The 24,525-nt window shown below is 41.7% G+C and overlaps 1 protein-coding gene and 1 long non-coding RNA gene across 3 annotated transcripts; one reads left to right on the top strand and one right to left on the bottom strand.

Annotated features, from left to right (window-relative positions):
* The first annotated feature begins 4,106 nt into the window (after positions 1-4,106).
* On the top strand, positions 4,107-5,252 carry LOC149500117 (uncharacterized). The gene is made up of 2 exons (XR_016325215.1): positions 4,107-4,314; positions 4,513-5,252. It is a non-coding gene; the product is annotated as an uncharacterized LOC149500117 (long non-coding RNA).
* Positions 5,253-5,895: 643 nt separating this feature from the next.
* LOC149500116 (uncharacterized) lies at positions 5,896-9,330 on the bottom strand. 2 transcript variants are annotated; one of them, XM_089737398.1, is made up of 3 exons: positions 8,211-9,330; positions 7,556-7,788; positions 5,896-6,148 (listed from the first exon to the last, which is right to left on the bottom strand). In XM_089737398.1, the coding sequence occupies exons 1-3, from the start codon at positions 8,427-8,429 to the stop codon at positions 6,091-6,093; spliced, it is 510 nt and encodes a 169-aa protein (XP_089593524.1). In that variant the 5' UTR covers positions 8,430-9,330; the 3' UTR covers positions 5,896-6,090. The 2 variants fall into 2 exon arrangements, with proteins under 2 accessions (XP_089593524.1, XP_089593525.1); XM_089737399.1 differs by lacking the exon at positions 5,896-6,148 and having other exon boundaries at positions 6,566-7,788; positions 8,211-9,322.
* Between the last annotated feature and the right edge of the window lie 15,195 nt (positions 9,331-24,525).

Genomic DNA, 24,525 nt, shown 5'->3' with positions numbered 1-24,525 from the left:
AAAATGAATTGAAATAGTTCCGTGTATATTGTTTATATATTTTCTAAATTGAACAATTAATCTTGGTTGTTTGATGGAACTAAATAAGCGAGACTAAATTTAGTACCGTACCTTTTTACACCGTGTGTAATTTAAATTGAGATAAGGTTATGTTTGAGATATAGCGTTAACGTAACTCTTAAGTATAATATTATGTACTTAACTACTGTGGTATATAACTTTTTTTTTGCGTGGACACACGAGTTGTGAGTTTGTTTAGTGACAAGCCATCTGGTGTTAAATGGTCATCAGAGCCATCACAACGTGAATGATGTCACCCAACTTGAGATCAGAGGCCTATCATGTTTAGTAATTACACTTATTACAAAGATTTGCGAGTTTTAATTTTTATTCCACGATATTATTTCCTCATCGTGGAAGTCGTTCAAGAATATATGTTAAGTTTGTATTTACTTAAATTGTTGTCTGTCTGCAGGATTTGAACACCGGCATAGTCATATCATTCGACACGCGTCTTATCCTTTAGGCCACGACGACTTCAGAAGAGTACCTAAAATGAGCCACATGTTTGAAACTGCTTAACCAACTTCTAGTAATCCCTTCTAATGATAGCAGGTCTTTTGTATTGGAAGACGAATGACCAAAGTCAATTTGATTCTGGGATCCCGTTCATTTGTACCTGCCTTTCATAGATTAGTGCTCATATTTTTAGTGAAGTAAAATCGCTCATAAATACGTTAAGGCTTCATTTGGTACTTTTAAGGTATTCAAGCTTTTTTACTTTTTACTAGTTGACCCGGCAGACTTCGTAGTGTCTTAATCGCTAATTAAAAGACACAAACAAAAGGAATCTGTCTGACGGGGGACATAAAGGGAAAACAAAATTGTTATTTTTATTTAATTTCGAGCATTTTCATATTTATCTACCTTTTAAACCTTCTCTGGAATTCCACAAATAATTCAAGATCAAAATTAGCCAAATCAGTTCAGCCGTTCTCGAGTTTTAGCGAGACTAACGAACAGCAATTCATTTTTATATATAGAGATAATATGTGTAATCTCTTAAATCTGGTAAAGTTATGTTTTTTTGTTTGAAAATTATCAACTCTTAAAATTAACTAGTTTAACATTGCGTCGAAGTACATAATCGTTCTATCAAGTAAAACAGTCGTTTTTAGACTATGTACGGTACATGAAAGAAAATGAAATGACGCTCACAAATTGTTATATGAGCGCAAACCGTTTCCCAATAATAAAACCTTCGCAAAGTATTAGTGACATATAACTTACACGATGATAAACTTTTAGAGCACTTTCATGGTAATTCTCGTGTCGCATATGAAAGGTTTCCATTTTACGTAAGGATATTGTGTTGATGACGCGGTCTTTTTGTTCTTCTATACCGATCATGGTGTAATGGCGCGTAAGCCAATACTGGAGGGCTATAGTTATAAAACATGTTGTGAGTTTGAAATTCATAGTAGAAGACGTGATTCAAATAGTTCATAGTAAATTATTATTAAATGGTGAAGTCGTGTTTAAATACAACACACATAATGTCTTAAAGACTGTGGGAAATGATGTGAGACGGTGATTCAAATGTTGTCTATAGGTAAAACTAAATATAAAAGCAGACTTACAAACATCCATAAGCTTAAAAAGTTGTTGGAAAAGTGATGTTCCGAAACAATATGTACTCTCAGATACCCAAGCATTAGCGATAGTTACTAAGTAAACTCCGATGACGAGTTTATTCACTGAAGCGATGCACATCATTATTAGATTTGCGCTCCTCTCGCGTATTAAACAAAGATAACTTTTCCGTCCACGTACACCTACACAAACCTTAACTTAACCGCCATAAAGCACAATTTGGAATTCCGTATATGATGCCATCATTGGTAAGTTCTAGTAGACAGTAGATTGAAGATGGTTAGGACAATTTACGGATTATCACGTGACAAGTTGATGACTTGGAAAGCAGACCCCCGTCATGTCAATGTCTTTTATGTTAGTTTTATGCGAGAAGGTCCTTTATCGGATATTTCCCTATTAATAACTTTTGTTGTTTGTTGGTAGGTTCGAAGGGTTGAGATTATAGAGCGTACGGGAGAAAATGAGGTCGTGCCAGCTGGTAAAACTGGTTGGCTATGTGTTGCTTTAGAATATCATCTGTCCGTTTATTAAGTAGTGTGGCTATCGTAAAAGACCATTAAGGGAATCATAGCGTATTGTGAGCACTCACTTTTTTTTCCCTACCAAGCTGATTGCCTTGAGAGGCTATTTCAGCTTCACCCTAACGTGATTAGGTGAGCTCACGGGGCTCAAACCGGAGTGTTGTTAACACTGGCCCTGACAAGAGCAGTGCTTCGCAGAATCTACTACCGGATCGGAAACGCAACCCACTGAGAAGATCCGGCGAGAAACTTAGTGGGCTGTGTCTATGGGTTAATTCGCTTGTCGAGCCCATTTTTTATGCGAGCCCATGAGTTTACCATTCGGTCTACAGGATCGGGTATGGACCACTCACGGGTAGGCACAATGACCCTACCTATTTCTGCGACGAAGTAGTCATGCATTTTTGCTTGAAGGGTGGGACGTTATACAACACAGCCCAGATTTCGACCTCAGATCTCAGCGTAGGTTGGGCCATTCGCGTTGTGACGTCTACGATGACGTTCATCCTAGGAAAAAAAAATTTTTCCGCGTAGAAATTATAGTAGTGGTATATAACGTATCTAGATGCCGAGGTTGACTTAAAGTCCTGGTATCTACAGATTACGTTTACCCTTCAAGGTTTGGTTTTTGGTGTACTAGGCTGCACTAAAAGTATCGGGAATGGAATATTTCCACTGTTCCTGTCATATTAAAATATTTTTAATTGAAAACTCCTTGGTTTTAAAAATCGAATACCATTTATTTATTTTAAAAAAGATTCTCGGTCTTGTCACGAGGTTTTGTCAAACTTGTTTAGTCGTTGAGAAAATGGAATTGACTCGAGAAAATTCAAGAGCGATGATTTATTATGACTTTCGAAGTGGTTTAACACAAAAACAGTGTGTTGACCGGATGATTTCTGCATTTGGTGATGAAGCCCCATCCAAAACCACAATTTATCGCTGGTTTGCTGAGTTTCAACGTAGACGTGTCAAGCTCAGTGATGATCCCCGTTAAGGTCATCCAAAAACTGCTGTCACCCAAGAAAACGTTGATGCTGTGCGTAAGCTGATTGAGGAAGATCGACATGTGACATACCGCGAAATTCAGGCAACTTTAGACATTGGCATGAGTCAAATATAAATAATCTTGCATGAACAATTAGGTGTAAAAAAGTTGTTTTCCCGATGGACACCGCATTCGCTCTGTTAAGAGCAAAAAGCGGCTCGCGTTACTTGGTGCGTCAGAACTCTCGAAAGATTCCACGCAGGATCCTCAAATGCTGTATACAACATTGTATCAGGTGACGAATCCTGGATATACGCGTACGAACCCGAAACAAAAAACCAGTCACGAGTTTGGATGTTCGAAAATGAGTTAAAGCCAACAAAAATTGTTCGTTCACGGAGTGTTGCAAAAAAAATGGTGGCCACGTTTGTCTCCAAAACCGGCCATGTTACGACTATTCCTCTTGAGGGACAAAGAACGGTTAATGCAGAATGGTATGCTAGCATTTGTTTGCCACAGGTCGTTTCTGAACTCCGTAAAGAGAACTGCAACCGCCGCATCATCCTCCATCACGACAATGCGAGTTCTCACACCGCGTACAGAACAAAAGAGTTTTTAGAGCAAGAAAACATAGAATTATTAGACCATCCGCCGTACAGCCCCGACCTAAGCCCTAATGATTTCTATACTTTCCCTAAAATAAAGAATAAATTGCGTGGACAGAGATTTTCATCACCTGAAGAAGCTGTGGACGCCTGCAAAACGGCCATTTTGGAGACCCCAACTTCCGAATGGAATGGTTGCTTCAATGATTGGTTCCATCGTATGGAAAAATGTGTCAAATTTCGCGGAGAATACTTCGAAGAGCAATAAATACATTTTTAAATAGTAATGTTGTGTCACTTCGTTAATTCCCGAAATTTTCAGTGCCGCCCTCGTACTCTTCGATCAATAATACTACTAGATTCGCGATTAGCGCTTCAAAAACGGCCCGAAAAATAAGACCACAAATAAATTTGTGGTCTTATTTCAAATTAGTATGGTCCAATCATAGCCAACACTAAGACGTCAAAACGCTGCAATGCGCGTTCAAAAACTGAGTAAAAAACCACCGTAACACCAAGGTTTTGGAAGGAATATCTTTTTTTGGTAAATTTATATTATTAAGTGTTTTTCATAAAATAATAAACACAATTATATTGTAAATAAAACAGAATTTACGAATATTGTAATTGTTTGGCCAATGTTTGCAACAAGGCACCAACTATTGTAACAAACATCACCTATTCTTGGACAGGGAATGCATAGAGTAGTTTTGTTATTTTATAATGTTATTTTTGTTTGTAGATTTCCTAGTAGCCCCTTGTCGCTGTGCACAATGGATATATATTGTCGCGAAAGAAAGAGAAGAAATATAGAACCCTTATAAAAATTCTAGAATTGTTCAATGGTGGTGGCAAATCAATGCAAAAAAGTATTAAAAAAACTTTATATGTATGTGTAAATATTTTAAGCGTATATGCTGAAAAGGATTTGTTTTCTGGGGGAAACGAACACAGCCATAAAATAAGCCTAAATTAAACTGATTATAGAAAAATTCATTGATATAAGATTACATTATATTTGTAAAAAAGAAACCGCTCATATAAAAATGACTTCTAAAAGACAGCTTTATAACAAACTGAATCTGTTTAAAGGTAATTAAACCTACATTATTGTTTTAATTACTTCTGTATAAAGAATACGTGGAAAACATGTTTCGTGTTTCCTTTCATATTTTTTTTACTTTATTCAATTTTATTTTTTATCACCTATTTGTTGTAATAGCGGCAATGTAAAATATTATCTACTACTTTTTTCAATCGGTCAAAAATAGTTGCGACCATACAAAACAAACCTAAAACAAATATGTATATTCTGCAACTCTATGTCTTTCAATACTTACTGTGTTCTGAGCATTGAAATGTAATACCAAGAACTACATCTAGTTCCACAATACAATAAGCACGAAATTTTAAACAAATATTTTTAACCTTATAAATTAGGCTTTAAGTATCATTTTAGAATAAATATTTTTGTACTGATGACTTTTTATGTTCAAGTGACATTTTAAATTTATTCCATAATATTCTTTTTCTGACGAAAGGACCTAAATACATATATTTTGCAATGGTAATTAAACTTTATGTTTAAGTTTTAAGGTTTATAATAAACTGAAGTCGTTAACATTATTAAACTTTTTTCTAAGAAATGAAGATGTTTTCGTGTCTGCAAACGTGGCCACTGGAGCGTCTTATTTTTGTTCCTGATCCTTAATCTAGTACTATTATTGATCGAAGCTCGTACTATAAAAGTGGGTAGTTTTAATGATGTCTGCGATCCGCCGAAACCCGAAGAAAATACTACCTGAAACATTTCTTATAGCAGTGTATAATACATAACTTGGGCTAAACAGCAGTAAAATATAATTTCAAGCTGATTGACTGACTCAGTGGCGCAGTGGTTAGCGGACCTGACTGTTGCGCCGGGGGTCGTGGGTTCGATTCCCACATCGGGCAAACATTTGTGTGACGAACAGATTTGTTTGCTCTTTGTCTGGGTGTCTATCTATAGATGTGTTTATCTATAGATATATTTAAGCATATGTAAGCTTGAAGGTAGATATTATCTTGTTGAACACCAAGTAAAACGATGTCACTTTTTGATTCCTGATTTAATCAACAATATGTTATCGTAACGTTCACTTTAACACTTGTCCAACTTTAACCAGTACGTACAACAGTCACTGAATCACACAACGTAACAAGAATATAGTAAGTGCACCAGGCAAGCGCAGTCCAACGAATGTTCATTTCAAGGCACGTTCCGCCTTTTTATACTAGCCGGCGCAGCTGGCTTATGAGTCACCTCTGTTGCAGCTGTTGTTTACGAGTGGAACGACACGGCCGGCGCACCTGGTTTGTGTGAGTCACTCCTATTGCACGTGCTATATAACATAAATATCGTTAACGCCGTCACGGCCATACTGACGTGCGCTCGTCCTCGTGCGCGCATTCTTATGGTATGTCTGTGAACAACAAACGTGTTCGTTCATCCTGACATTAACGGATACAACATAAAACGTGGTCTATGATATTAACAATCTAGTACGGTTCGGTTCGCATAATTCTTCAGAAAATCCTATACTGGCTATAAATAGCCTTCAGACTGCTTACATACCTGGGCCAGTACATTTGAAACTCTTCAGGTATGTAAGTATGTCCCTTTTAACTTTTTTCGAACTGGACCGGATAATGCTAGACCGAATCGCAATCCCTGTAGCTAATTGTTGTGGCTAATCTGGATGAAAATCCCTATAGCCAAGCCATTGGACCGGACAGACCCTTCAATGACTTCACACTTTCTTTTTTTTTTTTTTTTTTTTTTTCTCTTTTTTTTTTTTGCTAGTCCGGATTAACATCTCTCTAGCCACATACAATTCTAATCTGCGTGTACGGTAGCGTTTGTTAAAACATTTCTTAAACCAGAACATTTATACGGAATTTCTTCAGAAATAGTGCGAGACCGACCATCGTTTTCTACATTACCTACACCTGCAACTGAGGTGCCTGAGCTTACAGACATTGTATCACTACCCACAGACTATGTTTGCTGTATCGCTATTTGCGGACAAAAATGTCGCTTCTATTGTCAGTGATAGAGTCGTCATCATTAAGATCAGTTTCATGAACAAGATTACTTAACCCATCTGTGTACGCCGTCACGTCATCGTCACTATAATTTTCAGAAATTTCTAGTAGGCCTGACGGGCCTCGAGGTACTTCGCGTAAGTTTTCATGGGGAACTTTGTACACTAGAACCATTTACATGTCTCAACTTATACCTATCGTTTTCCAAAACTGCAGATGATTGAAAGATTACTGGTGGCCCGGAGGCCTTTCCCGCTTCACCAGGACGGGTGGGCGAGCAAAGGCTCAGCCAAGAGGGGTGGGATTTGCTAACAACTGCCCGAGCGCCTCCGCAGGAGACCTAACAACTCAAGAGCAATTGCTTCGCGAATGAATCTACTACCGGATCGGAATCGCGACCCACTGAGAAGATCCGGCGAGAAACTCAGTGGGCTGATGCATGGGTTAGGTTGCACGTCGACCTCTTTGTCGAGTTCGACGAGTACGATTACTGGGGTTCCTCAGCCTGCTCCTAGTGTTAGAGCTGAAGGTATCTAATGCAAGAGTTATTGCATCTGATGGATCCGTAAGGACGTGTCTAGGGTGACTACGGTGACTTGTTCATGAAACCGCTTACCATTGAATAAATTACTATGGCTTTGTTTTATAAGACTACAGTCTGACCCTGAATGGAACATAAAGGGGGAGCCAAAACCACTTATCTGTAACACACTGAAGCTCTGGAACACACGTTGACGTCTCTGGTTGGACCTGCCACAGCACCTGGAGCAGTGTCGTTTTTCTTCTTGTAGCGCATGGAACACCCAGAAGCTACATGGCTCGCATCACCGCACACGTAACAGCCGACTTGCAGGCGAGAGCCGGGCGCCCACGGATGAGGAGGTTGTTCAGGTTTTGCAGGCTGTATTTTTGTGAGGCAAGTAGCAGCTCGAGCCTTAAGCGAATGTGTGAGAGTCAAAATTAAATCGACACCATCCAATACTTCAACTACTTTAAACGGCCCTTTAAACTTCGTATCTAATTTCGTTTGATTATGCTCTTCGTATTAATGTGTGGACGAGCTCACAGCCCACCTTGTGTTAAGTGGTTACTGGAACCCATAGACATCCACAGCGTAAACGCACCACACACCTTGAGATAGAAGTTCTAAGGTCTCAGTATAGTTACAACCGCTGCCCCACCCTTCAAACCGAAATACACCACTGCTTCACGGCAGAAATAGGCAGGGTGATGGTACCGGTGCGGTCGATGGCACTATACGGAGCACCCGTCTGGTGCCACGTCCTTACCCACGAGAACGTTGCCGCGCTGCGACGCCGGCAGCGCGCGATCGCAGTCAGAGTTATTCAATGATACCTCACAGTCTCCTACGAGGCGGCGCGCCCTAGCGCAAGTGCATCCGGAGCGCGGGGGCTCCAATATCGGCAGTCCGTGCTGGAGGCGAGGTCTCGTCGTTTGGCGGACCCGTCGGCCGGCCTCCGTACCGTCGAGGCGATCTGCCCGGTTCTCGCGGACTGGGTGGGCCGCGACCGCGGAAGTCTCACCTCCGGCTACCTGTGCAGACTCACAAGACATTTTACCACCATGCAAACTTCTTACCGCAACAAATCTTACCAGCCACCACGCAAACTACAATTTTACGGGTTCCACCTCTCTTACACGATGTTACTCCCATACTGAGGAAGCCAACCGCGAACACTTGTCAAGCACGCACAAGCACGCACTTCACCGGAAAAACCTGCATCCGCCAGCGGAACCCGAACACCGCCGCATCGCCAGACACGAACGCACCGGACGTCTTATCTTACAGGTCACGACGACTTCAGATGTGTCAATTTTTCTTCCCCACGGAAACTTGCTTGCTTTCTTGTTTGCTTGCTTGCTGGAGCCCGAAGTCATCGAACGTGTAGTGTTATTGGTATTGAATCGAGTAGATTCTAAAATTTCAGCGACAAATCACAGTCTCATGTCCTGGTTTACTGTACTAGTGCCATGTAACTCTAACAGTAGTCATTGGCTTAAAAACGATTCGTGTCGGAACTACCCACTCGTCATGACAGATCCATTATTGCGATCGAAGTTTCACTTGAGATTTGCACTTGCCTTAATTTCTTGCAATAGCTTGTTACGTGTTGTATTTCCGTTAGTAAATGCCATGTGATGAAGTCGACAGTCAAACTGGGCAACATGAGCCAGAACGTAAGATGTGACGATTTCTTCGTGGCTCAGATCTTCCATCGAGGTAATAGAGACGTTATTACACGACTTACGTATGCTGCATTCACGCTCTTGTGGCGTACCACTACTAGTATTCTGATCTGCATCATGTTTTTTTTGCTGTACTTCGAACATGTTCAAACACGTCACGCCAGTGAGAGTAGAGTCCTGATCTCACTTCTGATGTAAGCTTGAAGGTAGATATTATCTTGTTGAACACCAAGTAAAACGATGTCACTTTTTGATTCCTGATTTAATCAACAATATGTTATCGTAACGTTCACTTTAACACTTGTCCAACTTTAACCAGTACGTACAACAGTCACTGAATCACACAACGTAACAAGAATATAGTAAGTGCACCAGGCAAGCGCAGTCCAACGAATGTTCATTTCAAGGCACGTTCCGCCTTTTTATACTAGCCGGCGCAGCTGGCTTATGAGTCACCTCTGTTGCAGCTGTTGTTTACGAGTGGAACGACACGGCCGGCGCACCTGGTTTGTGTGAGTCACTCCTATTGCACGTGCTATATAACATAAATATCGTTAACGCCGTCACATATATAAGTATGTGTATCAGTCTTTAGTATACATAACACAGGGAATCCTAATTAGGAGCCGGATGACCGTGCGTGATTTATTCCCAGTTATAATTATAAATATCAAGGATCAGATTCGGTGTTACCGCCTTTGGCCGTGATCGTATAATCTTTCAATGTTCCCAGCTATTGACCGAAGCCCGTAGTTCCGTCATAGGAATCAACAGAAACGCGCAGAGTATGTAGAATTCCAGGTACCCACTCCCCTGTCCTCCGAGTCCGATTCCGGAGGACAGAACCTAAGAAGCGGCACAAACGACGGCGGTCAATTGGTACCATACGCGCGATTCGATAATGGGTCTAACGCAAGGCCAAGTATGTCTTCCGAAATAGTTAATGCGCAGTGTAATCTATCGCAATTGGTAACAGACGCGATAAATTTGTACGGATAATTGACTTTCTATTTAATTTTCTCTACAGGGTCACATCGAAGTAATCCCTACGGACCGAGTTTAGATCCCTTTCGTCAATTAAGTACTTAAAGTTATAGCCTCCATCAATTTAACTGAAGCATTTTATCAGAGTACTTAACAGAATTATATTAAACGGGCACCTGGGCATTCGTTTTGTTACCTGGAATCGTAGAAAACGCTGTCTACGTCGTTTTGTATTCGAGGTTCGAGAGTAATCTGTAGATTGGTTCCGTTCGGATTTAGCCAGCGTTTTGTGTTAATGAAGCTTAATTTGCACAACTAATTTAAAGGCTTTGTTGTAAGTACATGTCGAACTACTTCAGGGCCACTAGTTCATCTGAAATGTCAAAGAGGAGATCTTGCTTAGATGGGTGGACGAGCTCACAGCCCACCTGGTGTTAAGTGGTTACTGGAGCCCATAGATATCTACGACGTAAATGCGCCACCCACCTTGAGCTATAAGTTCTAAGATCTCAAGTATAGTTACAACGGCTGCCCCACCCTTCAAACCGAAACACATTACAGCTTCACGGCAGAAATTGGTAGGGTGGTGGTACCTACCCGCGCGGACTTACAATAGGTCCTACCACCAGTTTTTATGCATAGACGGGTGAATAAGCTAAGAGCCATCTACCATACTGGTAAATGATTATTGAAAGCCATAGAGGTCATAATGTAAGTAATTACGGTACAATTAGGGAAGATAGTAGTAACCAGTTAATTTCTCGCCGGATTTTTTCAGTCGGTCGCGATTCCGATCCGCTGGTAGATTTAACGTTTCATTCTCCTAGACTGAGCCCCGTGGGCTCGCCTTCCCATTCGGTGAAAACAGAGTAGCCCTTCGAGGCTACTGTTAATTAGGTAGGTAAAAAAAAAGACTTTATCTATATATATTATGACGACTATCTGAACCCTTCAAACCGAAACATTAGATTGCTTCGGGGCAGAAATAAACAGGATGATGTCTCCCACGTGTGCGAGCTAAAAGTACGTCTTTCTATCAGTAATTACACAAGAGTTCCTATTTTTTACTTGAGGCCCATGTTTTTTGTAGCCGTTTTAGGCAGACGAGCAGGGTCTACTTGATGCTAAGTGGTCCCCGAACGATAGGGGAACAAACAAGGCGCTGTTGTGCCTGAAGGCTAATTCAAGCAAATCTGTAAATACTAACAGACGGAAATATAGTTCCACTGATCGTGAGTGGTCATCGTGGCTCATGGACATCAGTAATGCCAGTGGCGCAGATAGACCACTACCTGTAATTTTTTTTTTTTTTTTTAGTTTTCTGTTACATAACAAACACCCTAGATAAACTAAAGCATCTCTTAATTATTTTAGCTATACTAACTATTATATTTACAGCAAATTTCCTGGCTAGTTAATATTATTTAGTTAATTCTTATCTTTTCTCATTAGCGCTTGGCACTTGCAAGATTAAGGTATGAATTATTGTAAAAGTAATTAGACGGTTAACATGCTAAATTGGCGAACATTAAGTTAGTTAAGGAATTTGTTGAATAGTTTGTTTTTGAGTTTTTTTTGGTACTTACCCGAATGTTATTGTTGCTATGCGTCAAAGTCATGCATATGATGTCAACTCAAAATCAAAGTTGATGAAAATCTTTCATAGTTGCCATATAATATAATTGAAAGAACCTAAGAATTTTTCTCTTTCACCTTTGCTTCCTATATTATTATTCTTCTCCAAAACTATCAAATACTATTAAATATCAGAAATGTCTGCATTAGATTGTATTGAAAACATTGTTGAGATTTAAACACACGCTTTTACAAACTGAGCAAGACTTGAAAGTTTGTGGGGAGTTTTTTTTTCTCTATTATATTATCTCTCCTCGCTCCCCCTCATTCTCCATTGTTGAAATCGTATAGTAGAATAATACCGATTTACAAACTTTTAGCTTACATGAACGATTACAGTTTACAAACTGGTCCCTTTAGCAATTTTGCACGAGAAAATACCAATACATAAGCACTAAAAAGTCTCTACAAGTTCGTACCTCGGGAATTTCGCCTTCACCTGACTTTTATTACCCGGCCCTGTTTTATTTTCCCTCATTTTTTCTCTTGTCTGGCATTTGTAAGGAACACTCGCTATATTTTATCAAGCTTTTGTATTTAATTTTTCTTCTTTGTTTACGAATGTCGAAGGAGTGTTTGTTTTAAAAAGAAACGTCTTCATGTTTTTCTTTTCTTAACGCCTGTTCAGAATTATCTAGAAACTACATTATGGAACGATGTTATGTATTATAAAAGAGATTATCCGTTATGTTTGCTAGAATATTTTTTCCCCTAAAAATAGAATCTTCCGAATGTGATGTAATCGAGAATTGAAGTGAGTGAGTCTTAAGGTGGCTTTCATATTGTGTTATGTCTGGGCTCAGGATACGTTAAGATTCACGGGCTCTGAGCTCACACCTATAACATACACACATCATCAGCCTATATGAGTTCACTGCTGGCCATAGGCCTCTCCAATTGCTCGACTTCTTTCTCTCCTCGGCTTCTCTCATTCAGCTCTTGATTGCAACATCTATAACGCTATAGGTAAATAACGCAATGTAAATCTTATAAAGTTGATTGACACTGAATTTTGTACGCTTTCTACTGCGGGCTTGCATGATCAGCGCTTGTTCTTGTATGTGTATGATAAAGTCTGATTGTATTTGCTGATTGACTTTCTGAGTAGTTTTTATCAGCACGTATGTTACAACATCCGTCCACGAACGAATTCTATTAGCTGAGCACTTCATCTTCCCGCACAATATATTTGCGGTTAAATTGCTCTCTCGCGTATCCAAAGACTATCAAGCCAGTTCACGCTTGCCTAGACAAATTAGACGATTTATGTTGACACTATCTCTCCTTTCAACCGACTAGTTGATGCAATTCGACATGGATTTAAAATTATCTTCGATACTAATTTAATAACTGAAATGTTGATTACTTGCTAATCTGTATAAAATTGTCTAGTGACATATTGTGTATATTTAGAAGAATATATTTGGAAACAAATTACACACTTTCGTCGTACCCCATATTAGGATTCCCACATATTAAGATTGCAATTACAATGCCATGTTTGTTTTATAAATATTTTGCTATTTGTGTATTTCGTATGGATAATGGTAAACTGTTGATTTATTGTTTCGTACACGACTAAGCTACAAACATATTCTCATTTCCGTAACCTGTATAATAATAGTCTTACTCAGAATCTAATGTCATTGGCTAGGTATATTACGTCAATACTGTTAGATGAACAAACAGTGAGATTGGTGAGGTTACAAATCATTCATTCGGTGAATCTTCTAATTTGGGTTGTAAGATAATATTTGGGATCCACAAATGCGATCATGACTGTAAAGTTTCTTTAGGAATAGATAGCGTTCGTTTAAAATTCAATAACATTTTTTTTAAACTACATTCTTCTACCAGCGCAATTGAAACTTAAATAACAAGACGTGATGAACGTGACATTTTTGAGAGCAACCGAAAATCTCTAAAGTAAATTAACTCATGAACATATAGCACCTGTTTACCTTGGAGTGCTGCCGAAGGAAGTTCGCAACAAGACACACGTGCTAATTATGATCGAGAAACAAAGAAGAATGTTTTTTTTTTTTTTTTTTTTTTTTTTTTTTTTTTTTTTTTTTTTTTTTTATGATTGAAGGATTACTGGTGGCCCGGAGGCCTTTCCTGTTTCACCAGGACAGGTGGGCGAGCAAAGGCTCAGCCAGGAGAGGTGGGATTTGCTAACAGCTGCCCGAGCGCCTCCGAAGGAGACCTAACAACTCAAGAGTAGCTGCTTCGCGAATGAATCTACTACCGGATCGGAATCGCGACCCGCTGAGAAGATCCGGCGAGAAACTCAGCGAGCTGATTCATGGGTTAGGTTGCACGGCGAACTCTTTGTCGAGTTCGAGGAGTACGGTTACCGAGGTCCCTAAGCCTGCTCCTAGAGCTGAAGACGTCTAGTGCAAAGGTTATTGGATCTGATGGATCCGTAAGGACGTGTCTAGGGCGTCGACGGTGACTGGCTCCTGCATGATCAGGATTCGGGGAGTAGTCAGCGGCGGCTACGATAAGGCGATTATCATGACGCATAGCCTTATCGAAGTATCGTTCCGACGCTGACTTCATGTATTTCCGAATTGATTCGAGGCCCAGGTCGTCGTGTAGGTCAACGTTCCTCACGAACCACGGAGCCCCGACAGCTAACCTGCAAAAGCGGGATTGTAGGGATTGGAGGGTGTCTATGTGTGTGCGGGCCGCGTGAGCGAACACCACACTCGCGTAAGTCATGACGGGCCTTATGCAAGTTTTGTAAAGTGTCACCTTGTTCCGAAGGGACATTTTACTCCGCTTACAGATCATGGGGTAGAGTCTACCGAGAATAAACGCGGCACGGTCACGGACTGATTTTATATGCGGGCGGAATGTCATCGATGCATCCAGGGTAACGCCCAGGTACTTGACCTTCCTGGCCCAGGGTATGGATTGACTAAAGAGAGTAATCGGGGGTGTGAGATTCCTCCTCCTAATACGGGAGGAAATCCGTGTGGAGCTTCCCCTCTGAAATAGCACCGCAGTACTTTTCGCTGGGTTGATGTCTATGCGCCATTTTCGGAACCACTGTCCTAGGGCTAGGGCTGCGCTCTGAAGCTTCTTCGCGATTAGGGACTTGTTTCTACTGGAATAGTAAACAGTCGTGTCGTCGGCGAATAAAGCTAAATGGGTCGGCGGCGACCGGGGAATATCGTTAACGAATAAGCTAAATAGGAGGGGTGAAAGGACAGAGCCTTGCGGGACTCCAGCTGTGAGAGGTCGTGGGGAGGAGCGGGTTCCCTCGACTCGATATCGAAAAGAGCGGTTCGACAAGAAGTCCCGTATGATGAGCACGAGACTATCCGGCACACCCATGTTGAATAGTTTGAAAATCAAACCGTTGTGCCAGACTTTGTCGAACGCTTTTGCGACGTCAAAGAAGAGAGCTCCCGTGTATAACGGTTTTGGTCGATTAAGCCCTACAAGAATGTGCTCCGTGAGGCGGTGCACCTGTTGAACGCATGAGTGATTTGTACGGAATCCGAATTGTTCATCGATGAGAATGCCCTTGGATGAGACGAAGTCTCTGAGGCGTTTGTAGAGCAGACGCTCATACAGTTTGCCTAGAGATATGAGGAGGCTAATCGGGCGGTAGCTCGTCGGATGATTTTTTGGTTTACCGGGTTTATGTATGCCGATAACGTCCGCTTCTTTCCACACCGCGGGAAAGATACAGTTCGCCATAGCGGCATTGAAAATAGATGCCAACATCACGATGAGTTGGACGGGTAGAAGTTTAATAACGCGGTTGGATATACCGTCGGAACCGGGAGCCTTGCGAGGACGTAGGTCTTTGATCAAGTCTTTAACTTCCATCGGGGTGACGGGTGGTAACGCATCCGAGGGTGGCAAGGAGACTCTGCGTTCTACCTCACTGTCTACTAATTCTACATGAACAGGGTCCACGGATTGAGTGCTGGGCGTGCACTGGGTTTGCAATGTATCGGCCAGCAACTCTGCTTTTTCGTCATCATCAAACGCCGCGAGTCGGCCTGAGGGCCTACGAGGGGGGCATAGTTACTACCATATCCGATTTGAGAGTACGAGCTAAGCGGTAGTAAGACCTTTGGGAGGGCGCGAGTCCTTCTAAGAAATCAGACCATCTGGCATCTCGGACTTCGGCGATGCGAGACTTTACGTCGCGTTGTAGGGCACGCATTCGAATACGATTTTCCGCGGTAGGATACCTGTCGTAGGCGCGTATCGAGGCGTTCTTAGCTCTAAGGAGTTCCCTAATATCATCGGACAATTTGAAGCGGTGAAGGAAGTCCTCCGCTACAACTTGTTTCGATGATCTATCTAATGTTGAGGTGATGTGTGACGTTAAGATGTCTATGGCTTCAGCGGTATCCTGAGGAGACGGGGTAGAGTCCGGGTTAAACGGGAGGGATGGTGGATCAGATTCAGCCAGGCTGATGCCCAGCGTGTGCCAATCCACCACAGTCCTCGTGACGGGAACGGAGTCGGGAGCGCGACCGAGCTTCATAACGACGGGACGGTGGTCTGAATCTAACTCTGAAACTACTTCGATCGAGTGTAAGCTCAGAGTTACGTTTTTTAATAACGCTATGTCGAGTATATCCGGGCGATGCGCGATATTTAGCGGGTAGTGAGTCGGTGTTAGCGGAGCGACGATATCGAAGGCGAGATCATCGACTAACGCGTCAAGCCGCCTGCCATTCGGGGTTGTAGTGTGTGAGTTCCACCTGATGTGTTTACAATTTAGGTCGCCCGCCAGAATGACAGAGCTCCCCATGCCGAGCAGCGCCTCGATATCACTGCTTAGAACGATCTTATCCGGTGGAAGATAAACGGACGCGATAACGATCGGCGCGTGTCCCGTCAGTGAGATTCGGCACACTGATGCTTCGATATTAGCGAGCGCGGGAGGATCGAGCGGGACGCAATGCAGGGCTCTTCTATAGTAAATGACGGTACCACCACCACGAGCAGAGAGCCTGTCGTTCCTGACCATGTTATAGTTCGCGATTTTAGGGTCACGGCGCGCGGGCTTAAGTAGGGTCTCCTGCACTAAAAATATATCAATTTGATGGTCACGCAAAAAGTCAGAAACCTGATCACGTTGATTTGCGAGACCGTAAGCGTTAAAAAATCCTATCGTTACGGATAGGGGCTTTATTCTACTTATATACGCCATTGATTACCGGCGGAGTGAGGGGAGGACGTACGTATTTAATGACGCGTATACGTCGGCGTATTCTTGCACAACGGCGATAAAGTGTTGTGCAGTGGAGGCAGCGCGAATGGCGTCGCCCAAAGCGTTAACGCGCTCAAAGTTGATCGACTGAAAGAAGTCGATCGCTAAAGCGAGATTGTCGGACGCGGTCGGAGGGCAAGTCGCGGGAGAGGGACGAGTTGCGGGGGCGGGACGAATCGCGGAGGAGGGAGTTGTAACCGTGTTCGTGTACGGCAGCGGTTTCGCCCAAGCCGAGACACTGGGCACCGGCGCCGGAACGAACGCTGGCTTAGCCTGCGACACAGAGGGTGCCGAGGCTTTGATGTCTGGGCCAGAAGCTCGGAGGCGGTTTTGGCGGGCGACGCGGCGATTTATTTTCGGGGCTCGGGGGCATCCGCGGTAATTTGCGGGGTGACCCTGTGTACGACACAGGACGCAGCTAGGCGGTTCCGTCGCGGTTTTTTGATCGCGAGTGCAGAGGGCTGTGGCGTGATCTCCTAAACACTTGACGCATCGGGGGCGCGCGTGACAGTTACGGGAAGAATGCCCGTATAATTGGCAGTTATGGCACTGGCTAGGTGTGCCTTTCTTGTGTGGGGTTTCGACGGCGATTCCGGAAAGGCTACAGACCGTTCGGATGTTGAATATTTGCTTACCCTCGGGGGTAGGCTGGAGGGCGACGAGAACCATGTTATATGGCTCCCTTCCGCGACCTGTGTGCATGCGGTGTACGGAGTTAACCGGTAGGCCTTGTTCGAGAAGGTCGGCCTTGACTAGCTCGGCATCCAACTCTTTAGGGATGCCACGTATGACGGCACGGAGTTCGCGCTCCTCCTGGAGCGTATACGTGTGGAAACTTATACGCTCCTTACGGAGGTAAGAAGAGAGGGCCCTATGGTCGTCAGGTGTTCGAACTTTAATTTGAATGCCGTTCGCGAGGTTACGGGCATTCGTGAAGTTGATATTTTTGGCCTTAAGGGCCAGGGAAACTCGATCCCAAGCTGCCTTCTCTTGGAGGATTACCGGGGGAGGGGTCTGGGTTTTATTTTGTGCCACCGGACGCGGCGACGGAGTGGCACGGGCTGGAGGCGCAACGGGAGTCTGAGGGCGGGGGCGCGACGCGTTCGCGGCTTTGCTAATTTTAGCGGCCGCGGGAGCTCGAGACTCCGCGGCACGCTTCTTACCCTTTTGTATCAGGGTGAATCCATCCGTCGATGAGGCGGGAGCGAGGTCGACCTCCATCTCCGAGTCAGAGTCGGAGGACGAGGAGGCGGGCGCAGGTGACCTACGAGCAGGTGTTTTGGAGGGCACGACGGAGGCTGCGGATGATCGCGCTGCTGGAACGGTGGCCACGGCGGACGACGCAGCAGTTTTACTCGCCAGTATAGGCGACGCGGGAACGGCAGGCACGACGAAGGCTACGGTGCTCGATGCAGAAGCTTTGCACGCAGGTACAGGCGACGCAGGAGCAGCGAGCTCGGCGGAGTCCACGAGAGGGCTCGCGGTGTGATCGGCCTTGAAGGCCAGAAACTCTGAGGCGAGCTGTGGGTGGCGAAGTCGGAGGAATTCCGCGAATACAGCGTCCATGATCGCTGAGTGCCCAGGTGGGGCGGCCCCGGGTCTTGAAAACACTCGCCTTGCGGCGAGGCCCCAACTTCTCGGACCTGAGCGGTTCTATTGAACACAGGTGGCGATGCGGCACGATTACTACAGGACAAAGAAAAAACACAACAAAACGGAAATAACAAAAAGAAACAGAACAATTAAACACTTCCAGGAAAACAGTTTGTCGGCAGATGTACCACGAACACAGAAACAACAAAAGGAAACAAAACAAATAAAAACTTCCAGAAAGAGCACTTAGTCGGCAGATGTACCACGAACACAGGCCGCGCGAACAATGGCCGGGCTAACAAAAGCCGGGCGAACAAAGACCGGGCGATCGAGTGGTCGATGAGCACGTCCGCACGTGACGGGTGCCTCTATCGGAATGAAAGAAGAATGTATTTTCGGCAGCTGTGTATGAAAGTCGAAACTTCTTCGGACCTGCCGTGTGTGGCATGTTGACTGTTTGAAAAATTTCCGTTTGTTGTTGTTAAGAAATATTTGTAATTCAGGCTGTTTCTATATCGTTTCGAAGGCTACTTTAGCCGTGTGGCTTGGGGTGAGCCGTGCGTCTGGTTGCAGTATCGACCACGGTTACCCCGCTCGGGTGCTGACCTCGAGGGGATCGGACGCTTTGGAGACAGTGCAGGGGAGTCGTTTAGTAGGTAGGGCCCAAAATTTCATCCCTTGAACTCGCTACCAAAATCTGGGAGAATCATCCAAGTTCTGTCATCAACCGTCAGTGATTCTAGAGCGATATCTCCTACTTTAAGCGAGGTTTGAATAGATTCCTTAATATTTGGCAGTGGTTTACACTTTATTGATTGTTTAGATGATGTTGAGTGGCACGGTACCTACTCGTGCAGACTGACAATAATCCCTAACAGTAAATGAATTCCATTACAGTGACGTATTGCCGAAATATATTCTTTTTTTTCTTCACCTTATCACACTAGGTGGGGTCGGCACGGCGAATTTTTCTATTCCATTCTCTTCTATCAGCCGTTATCTTAACACTCACTCCTCTCTCTCTTTCATATCGTCATTCAGACACTCCATCCATGTGTTCTTCGATCGACCTCTTCATCCTCTACCTTGCACTACTATTTCCATACCACGCCTAGTCACATGCATCTCCTCTCTACGCATCACATCTCCATACCGCGCTAATCGTACGCCCTTTAATTTATCAATCACCGGGGCTACATTCACACTTCCTTCATTGCCGACAATATATCATATTAATATTAAAAAAAATTATATACGTCCATGCCCATATTGGTGAACACGATCATCTTCATAATTTGTTAGGTTAATGGAGATTAAAATTCATAGATCTGTGAATAAATTTAAAAGGGACTGGTTCCTGGTTAACCGTGATCCCATACCTGCATATTAACTTAGACGGAACAAACACTCGAGGGTGATCCTTTAATAGCTCCTTTGGTTTATGATGATTGCCAGGAAATTTGTTTAACGCCGGTCCGAAGAGAGAAGGTGACGTTGAAAGTGAATTTTATGGGTCTAATGTATAGAAGCATATTTCATTTGTTTTTTGAAGTGATATTTCTTTATCGATGTAGGGAGGAAAAACGTATGTAACGTTTTTCGGTTACGCGCCATCTTAATTTCTTTCGATACGCGCCATGTTTATTTTATTTTATTTGATTTGTTATCAACAGATGTCGCTGTACGTAAATTCAACAATTCCTGAATCGCGGTGACGAGATGTTACACACTTGATAGACGTTCTCGTATTTCTCTTGCAAAATCATACCCACCTTTTTTAATTTTTTTTTTTAACGCTGGGGAATCCATTTACGGATACCCGGTCGAGGGGGGTAAATAAAATCATACCCACCTGGCGTCGAGATAACGTGATCATGCAGGCGGTTCCCACGGGGTGCGGCTGCTCCATTGCACTGCGGAGTGGTTGACCCTTGCGATTATTTATCTATTTTATAAGTTTCTCTTGTACCGTGTGTGACATGCACACACACATTTTTTTTTTAATAATACATAATATTCTACTCTTGTTAGGGCTAGTGTTAGCAACGTCGTTAGGTTTGAGCCCCGTGAGCTTAACCTACTTGTTAGGTAACGCTGACATAGCCTCTCAAGGCTATCAGCATAAGCAGGAAAAAATAAATAAATAAAAGTCAAGTGCATCATAAGCGTTATCATGATTTATGAATGACATAAAAATAAAACTTAGATTTCATAATCAAGATAATTTCAACATTTGGGCAGTTTGTGTTGAAAGCGCACTCAAAGTATAAAAACTCACGCTTATTTGGAAACTAGCCAGCCTGTTCAGGGAATATTCTGAACGCTAAGATGTAATCTCGAATCTGGGACATTTTCATGTATAAACTAAACCTATATTGGCGGTTCTAAAGAGATTTTCATTTGCGATCTGATTTATATGTAAATGCTATCGGCTGTTATTTATTGTAAAATATAGACGTTTCAAAATTTTATTCTTAACTGTTATCCTACGTTGCTATAGTAACACACAATTTGCCGTGGTCATTTAATGATCGACATACTACAGGAACATAACAAATGTAAATAAAAACGTACTTAAAACTAATCAAATCTAACACGAATAACCTCCACAATGAAAAAAAAAATAGCTTATACTAGTAAAATACAACGAAATTCAAATAAAAAAAAAAGTTTAAAAAAACACGCTTTATATAAAATTCAACTAGAAAATAGAAAAAAAATTGTAAAAAAAGCGTGGGGTGCTTTTTAAGATATTATTGAAATAATAATTCTCCTACTCATATCTGTCAGAAAAATATTTATAACTAATAACACCATGCACCCCACGCTTTTTTTACAAAAAATGTTTTTTTTACACTATTTTCAATTTAAATTTATTAAAATTTATTTTCTATTTTTTAGTTGAAATTTATATAAAGCGTGTTTTTTTATTTTTTAAACTATTATTAATTTTTCATTTTTTAGTTGAATTTAAATTTTTTCAATATATTTTTTAAATTTTTTTTAAAATTGAGTTGTCATCGGTCCTCGTTAAATCTACAAAGTTTGAATGAAATCTGGTCATTTAAAGTGGGTCAAAATCGCGTCTAAAGGAGTCAGATACAAACATACATACAAGTGAACCTAATATAAAGCGTGTAAAAATAAATTTGCATAACTAATTACTTATGACAAGTGGGGGCATGTTACGAATCCTATCGGATTTACCACCACTCGAGCCACCCCGAAACAATAAAACGCACACGTAAAAAATAATCTAAATTTTACATTAATAATGTTTTCGCTGCCATTTCTACGTTTTACGTTTACGGCGCTGCTCAGAACGATAAAACGTTTTGTGACTAAACCGCATCGGAAAATCCCAGTCGTCAACCGTTTAGCCGAAGGGTAAATTGTAATTTTTAGACGGGCGTCGCAAATCAAGCGTCCAACGATAAAGATAAAATACGTAAATAAAACAAATAAAACAATCCGTCCGTATATTGCTTGGCCACGATAAAAACAAGAAAATAGTAAGGGTTCGACTTTACGGGCGGTTTATAGCGTTTTTGTTGAAAGTAGGAATTCGACTTCCTAACTGTTTTTTTTTATATTTTAAAATTGAAGGATTACTGGTGACAGGTGGGCGAGCAAAGGCTCAGCCATGAGGGGTGGGATTTGCTAACAACGGCCCGAGCGCCTCCGAAGGAGACCTATCAACTGAAGAGCAGCTGCTTCGCGAATGAATCTACTACCGGATCGGAATCGCGACCCGCTGAGAAGATCCGGCGAGAAACTCATCGGGCTAAAGCATCGATTAGGTTGCACGTCGAACTCTTTGTCGAGTACGACGAGTACGGTTACCGGGGTCCCTAAGCCTGCTCCTAGTGTTAGAGCTGAAGACGTCTGATGCAAAGGTTATTGTATTTGATGGATCCGTAAGAACTGTCAGTTGATAGCGTTTGCGTGTTCTTTGACGTTCTGGATATTTAAATTTTCCATTGGTCACTATTACTTTGATCAAGAAATTATTGCATGACGGAACGATCACTATTTACATTCAATTTATAACTTCGCTTTAACATTTTGACCGGTGTACACAAGAATAAAAATGATGAAATTAACTTTTAGTTCGGTTTTCTATTGAAGCGTGTTTTCTTATTTTCTAAGCTGCATTACATTATTACGCAAATACCGTGGCAAGACCCAATGATTCTTTTGTTCATTGCATGATTACGCAAATACCGTGTATTCTACTAATATCTATAAACGATGAACCGTCGTCATATTCCGCTGTGACTATCACTAAATCTCCCAATAAATCAGTGTCAACGATAACTGTAACCAAGTTTCAACTCAATCGGTCAAACGATCTTGGAGTTAATCGATCTAATACTAATGTTCACCCAATCGTCTAAATTCGACCGTCTCAGTATTAGATTAATTGAATGTATCACACTGCCTCTTTTTTGTGTTATTTTATCGTATAAATGTGGAAAAAATGGTTTCTGTACGAAACTAATTAACAAACACAAATTTCCGAGATTAGTTTTCAATTGTAACAAAGTAGGCCTATAAATTCATCATAGAGTCACAAAAGTGATCAATTCAGTCACTCAATTAAGGATGCCACAGCTATTATAAATATAAATTGAGCCTCCGATTCCATATTTCATGGCGGATGGAAGAAATCCGTGTACTCTGGTAATCATACAATGCCGGTGTGATCGTGTATTATATTGTAATAATAGGCATCATCTACATCTTATGCTTTTTCTTGCCCTTATCCTACTATATGGGGTTAGATCAGCATGTCTTCTTTTGCCACTCATGCCTATCGTATCATTGGACTCACACCCTTTTCTCACATAATCCTCTTCCAACAATTCAACTAAGTATTTTTCTTGCTTAGCAGTATTTATTTAATTTACTTTTTTTTCATTTCATGCTCATCTTAGCTATTGTTTTTTCTTACTCTTTACTCGCTGCTATTTAATGAAACTGCAACCTCGTAAATTCCAGGAGCCTCATAAACTAGAGGCTAATCAGCTTTTACCCGAACCTTTACGGTTCACGATACAATGTGTTCTCGCTCTTTTACCTTTGACTTGGAACAAGTGTATTATCTATGCTTTGAACAAAGTTTTGGTCTGTTTCATTTGTTTGTTTTTCCGTTACCATAGTAACGTATTTACTGACGTGACAGTATTTAGGTACATTGAATTTTTTTTTTAAATGTATTTTAAGACCTGGTAACTAAGACCTTTAAGTCATTTCTTATTTTGATTAATATTTTTATATTTATGAAAAATGATAAAATGGAGTGAAATGAAATAAAGATGATTAATTTGAGACATTAATCAACTGGAATGAAATTAAATGAAATGAGATGATATGGAATTATAACTGATACGTCTGAGCATAGATTATACACTTAATATATTTGAAGTCTGAGAATTACGTCATTGTAAGAAGCCTTATAGTCGAAATGCTAGAACTTTAATTGAAAACGTGGAACGAGAGGAACTCTTTCCAAACGTGCTGAGAGTCTCAATCAATAAATAAATTTCGTATTCATGTTTGCTTATGTATAATTTCAGATCTTATCGAGTCCACGACCCCTCATCGTTTGAGACATGGAATATTAATAAACATGTAATTTTTGTACGTAAAATGAGTGCGAACAACGCACTCGAAGCAAAGAGTTTGATTATGGTCACAGATGATAACTGTATATTATCTCAAAACTACGGGAATAATATAATGATACTGAAAAGAAAAAAGGCAAGATTAAACCGTAATAACCGGAAACATTGTTTTTACTGAATGTCCATTCGACATTATGGCAATTCGATTCTTTACAGAAATTGTTGTTCCAAACGAATATATTTGTTTACCTATAACAAAATGAATTAGGACTGCGAGGTGAGTCTTTCCATTCTACACTTAATGGGCTTAACGAGGTAATTGAAAAATGTGTTTTTGTCGTAATTTGTATTCTTTATTTGTTCCGTGGGTGGGTGAAGG

The sequence above is a fragment of the Bombyx mandarina genome, chromosome 23 (genome assembly GCF_030267445.1).
Source record: "Bombyx mandarina strain Sakado chromosome 23, ASM3026744v2".
Lineage (NCBI taxonomy): Eukaryota > Metazoa > Arthropoda > Insecta > Lepidoptera > Bombycidae > Bombyx > Bombyx mandarina.
This window is presented reverse-complemented; position numbering and strand designations above follow the sequence as displayed.

Excerpts from the sequence above, each read along its gene's own strand:
- LOC149500116 (XM_089737398.1), bottom strand. The coding sequence starts at position 8,429 with ATGTCTTGTGAGTCTGCACAGGTAGCCGGAGGTGAGACTTCCGCGGTC. Across the intron at positions 7,789-8,210 it reads GCCTCGTAGGAGACTGTGAG|GCTCGAGCTGCTACTTGCCT; the intron begins GTATCATTGAAT and ends CATTCGCTTAAG. Across the intron at positions 6,149-7,555 it reads AGAGCTTCAGTGTGTTACAG|GTGCAATAGGAGTGACTCAC; the intron begins ATAAGTGGTTTT and ends GTTATATAGCAC.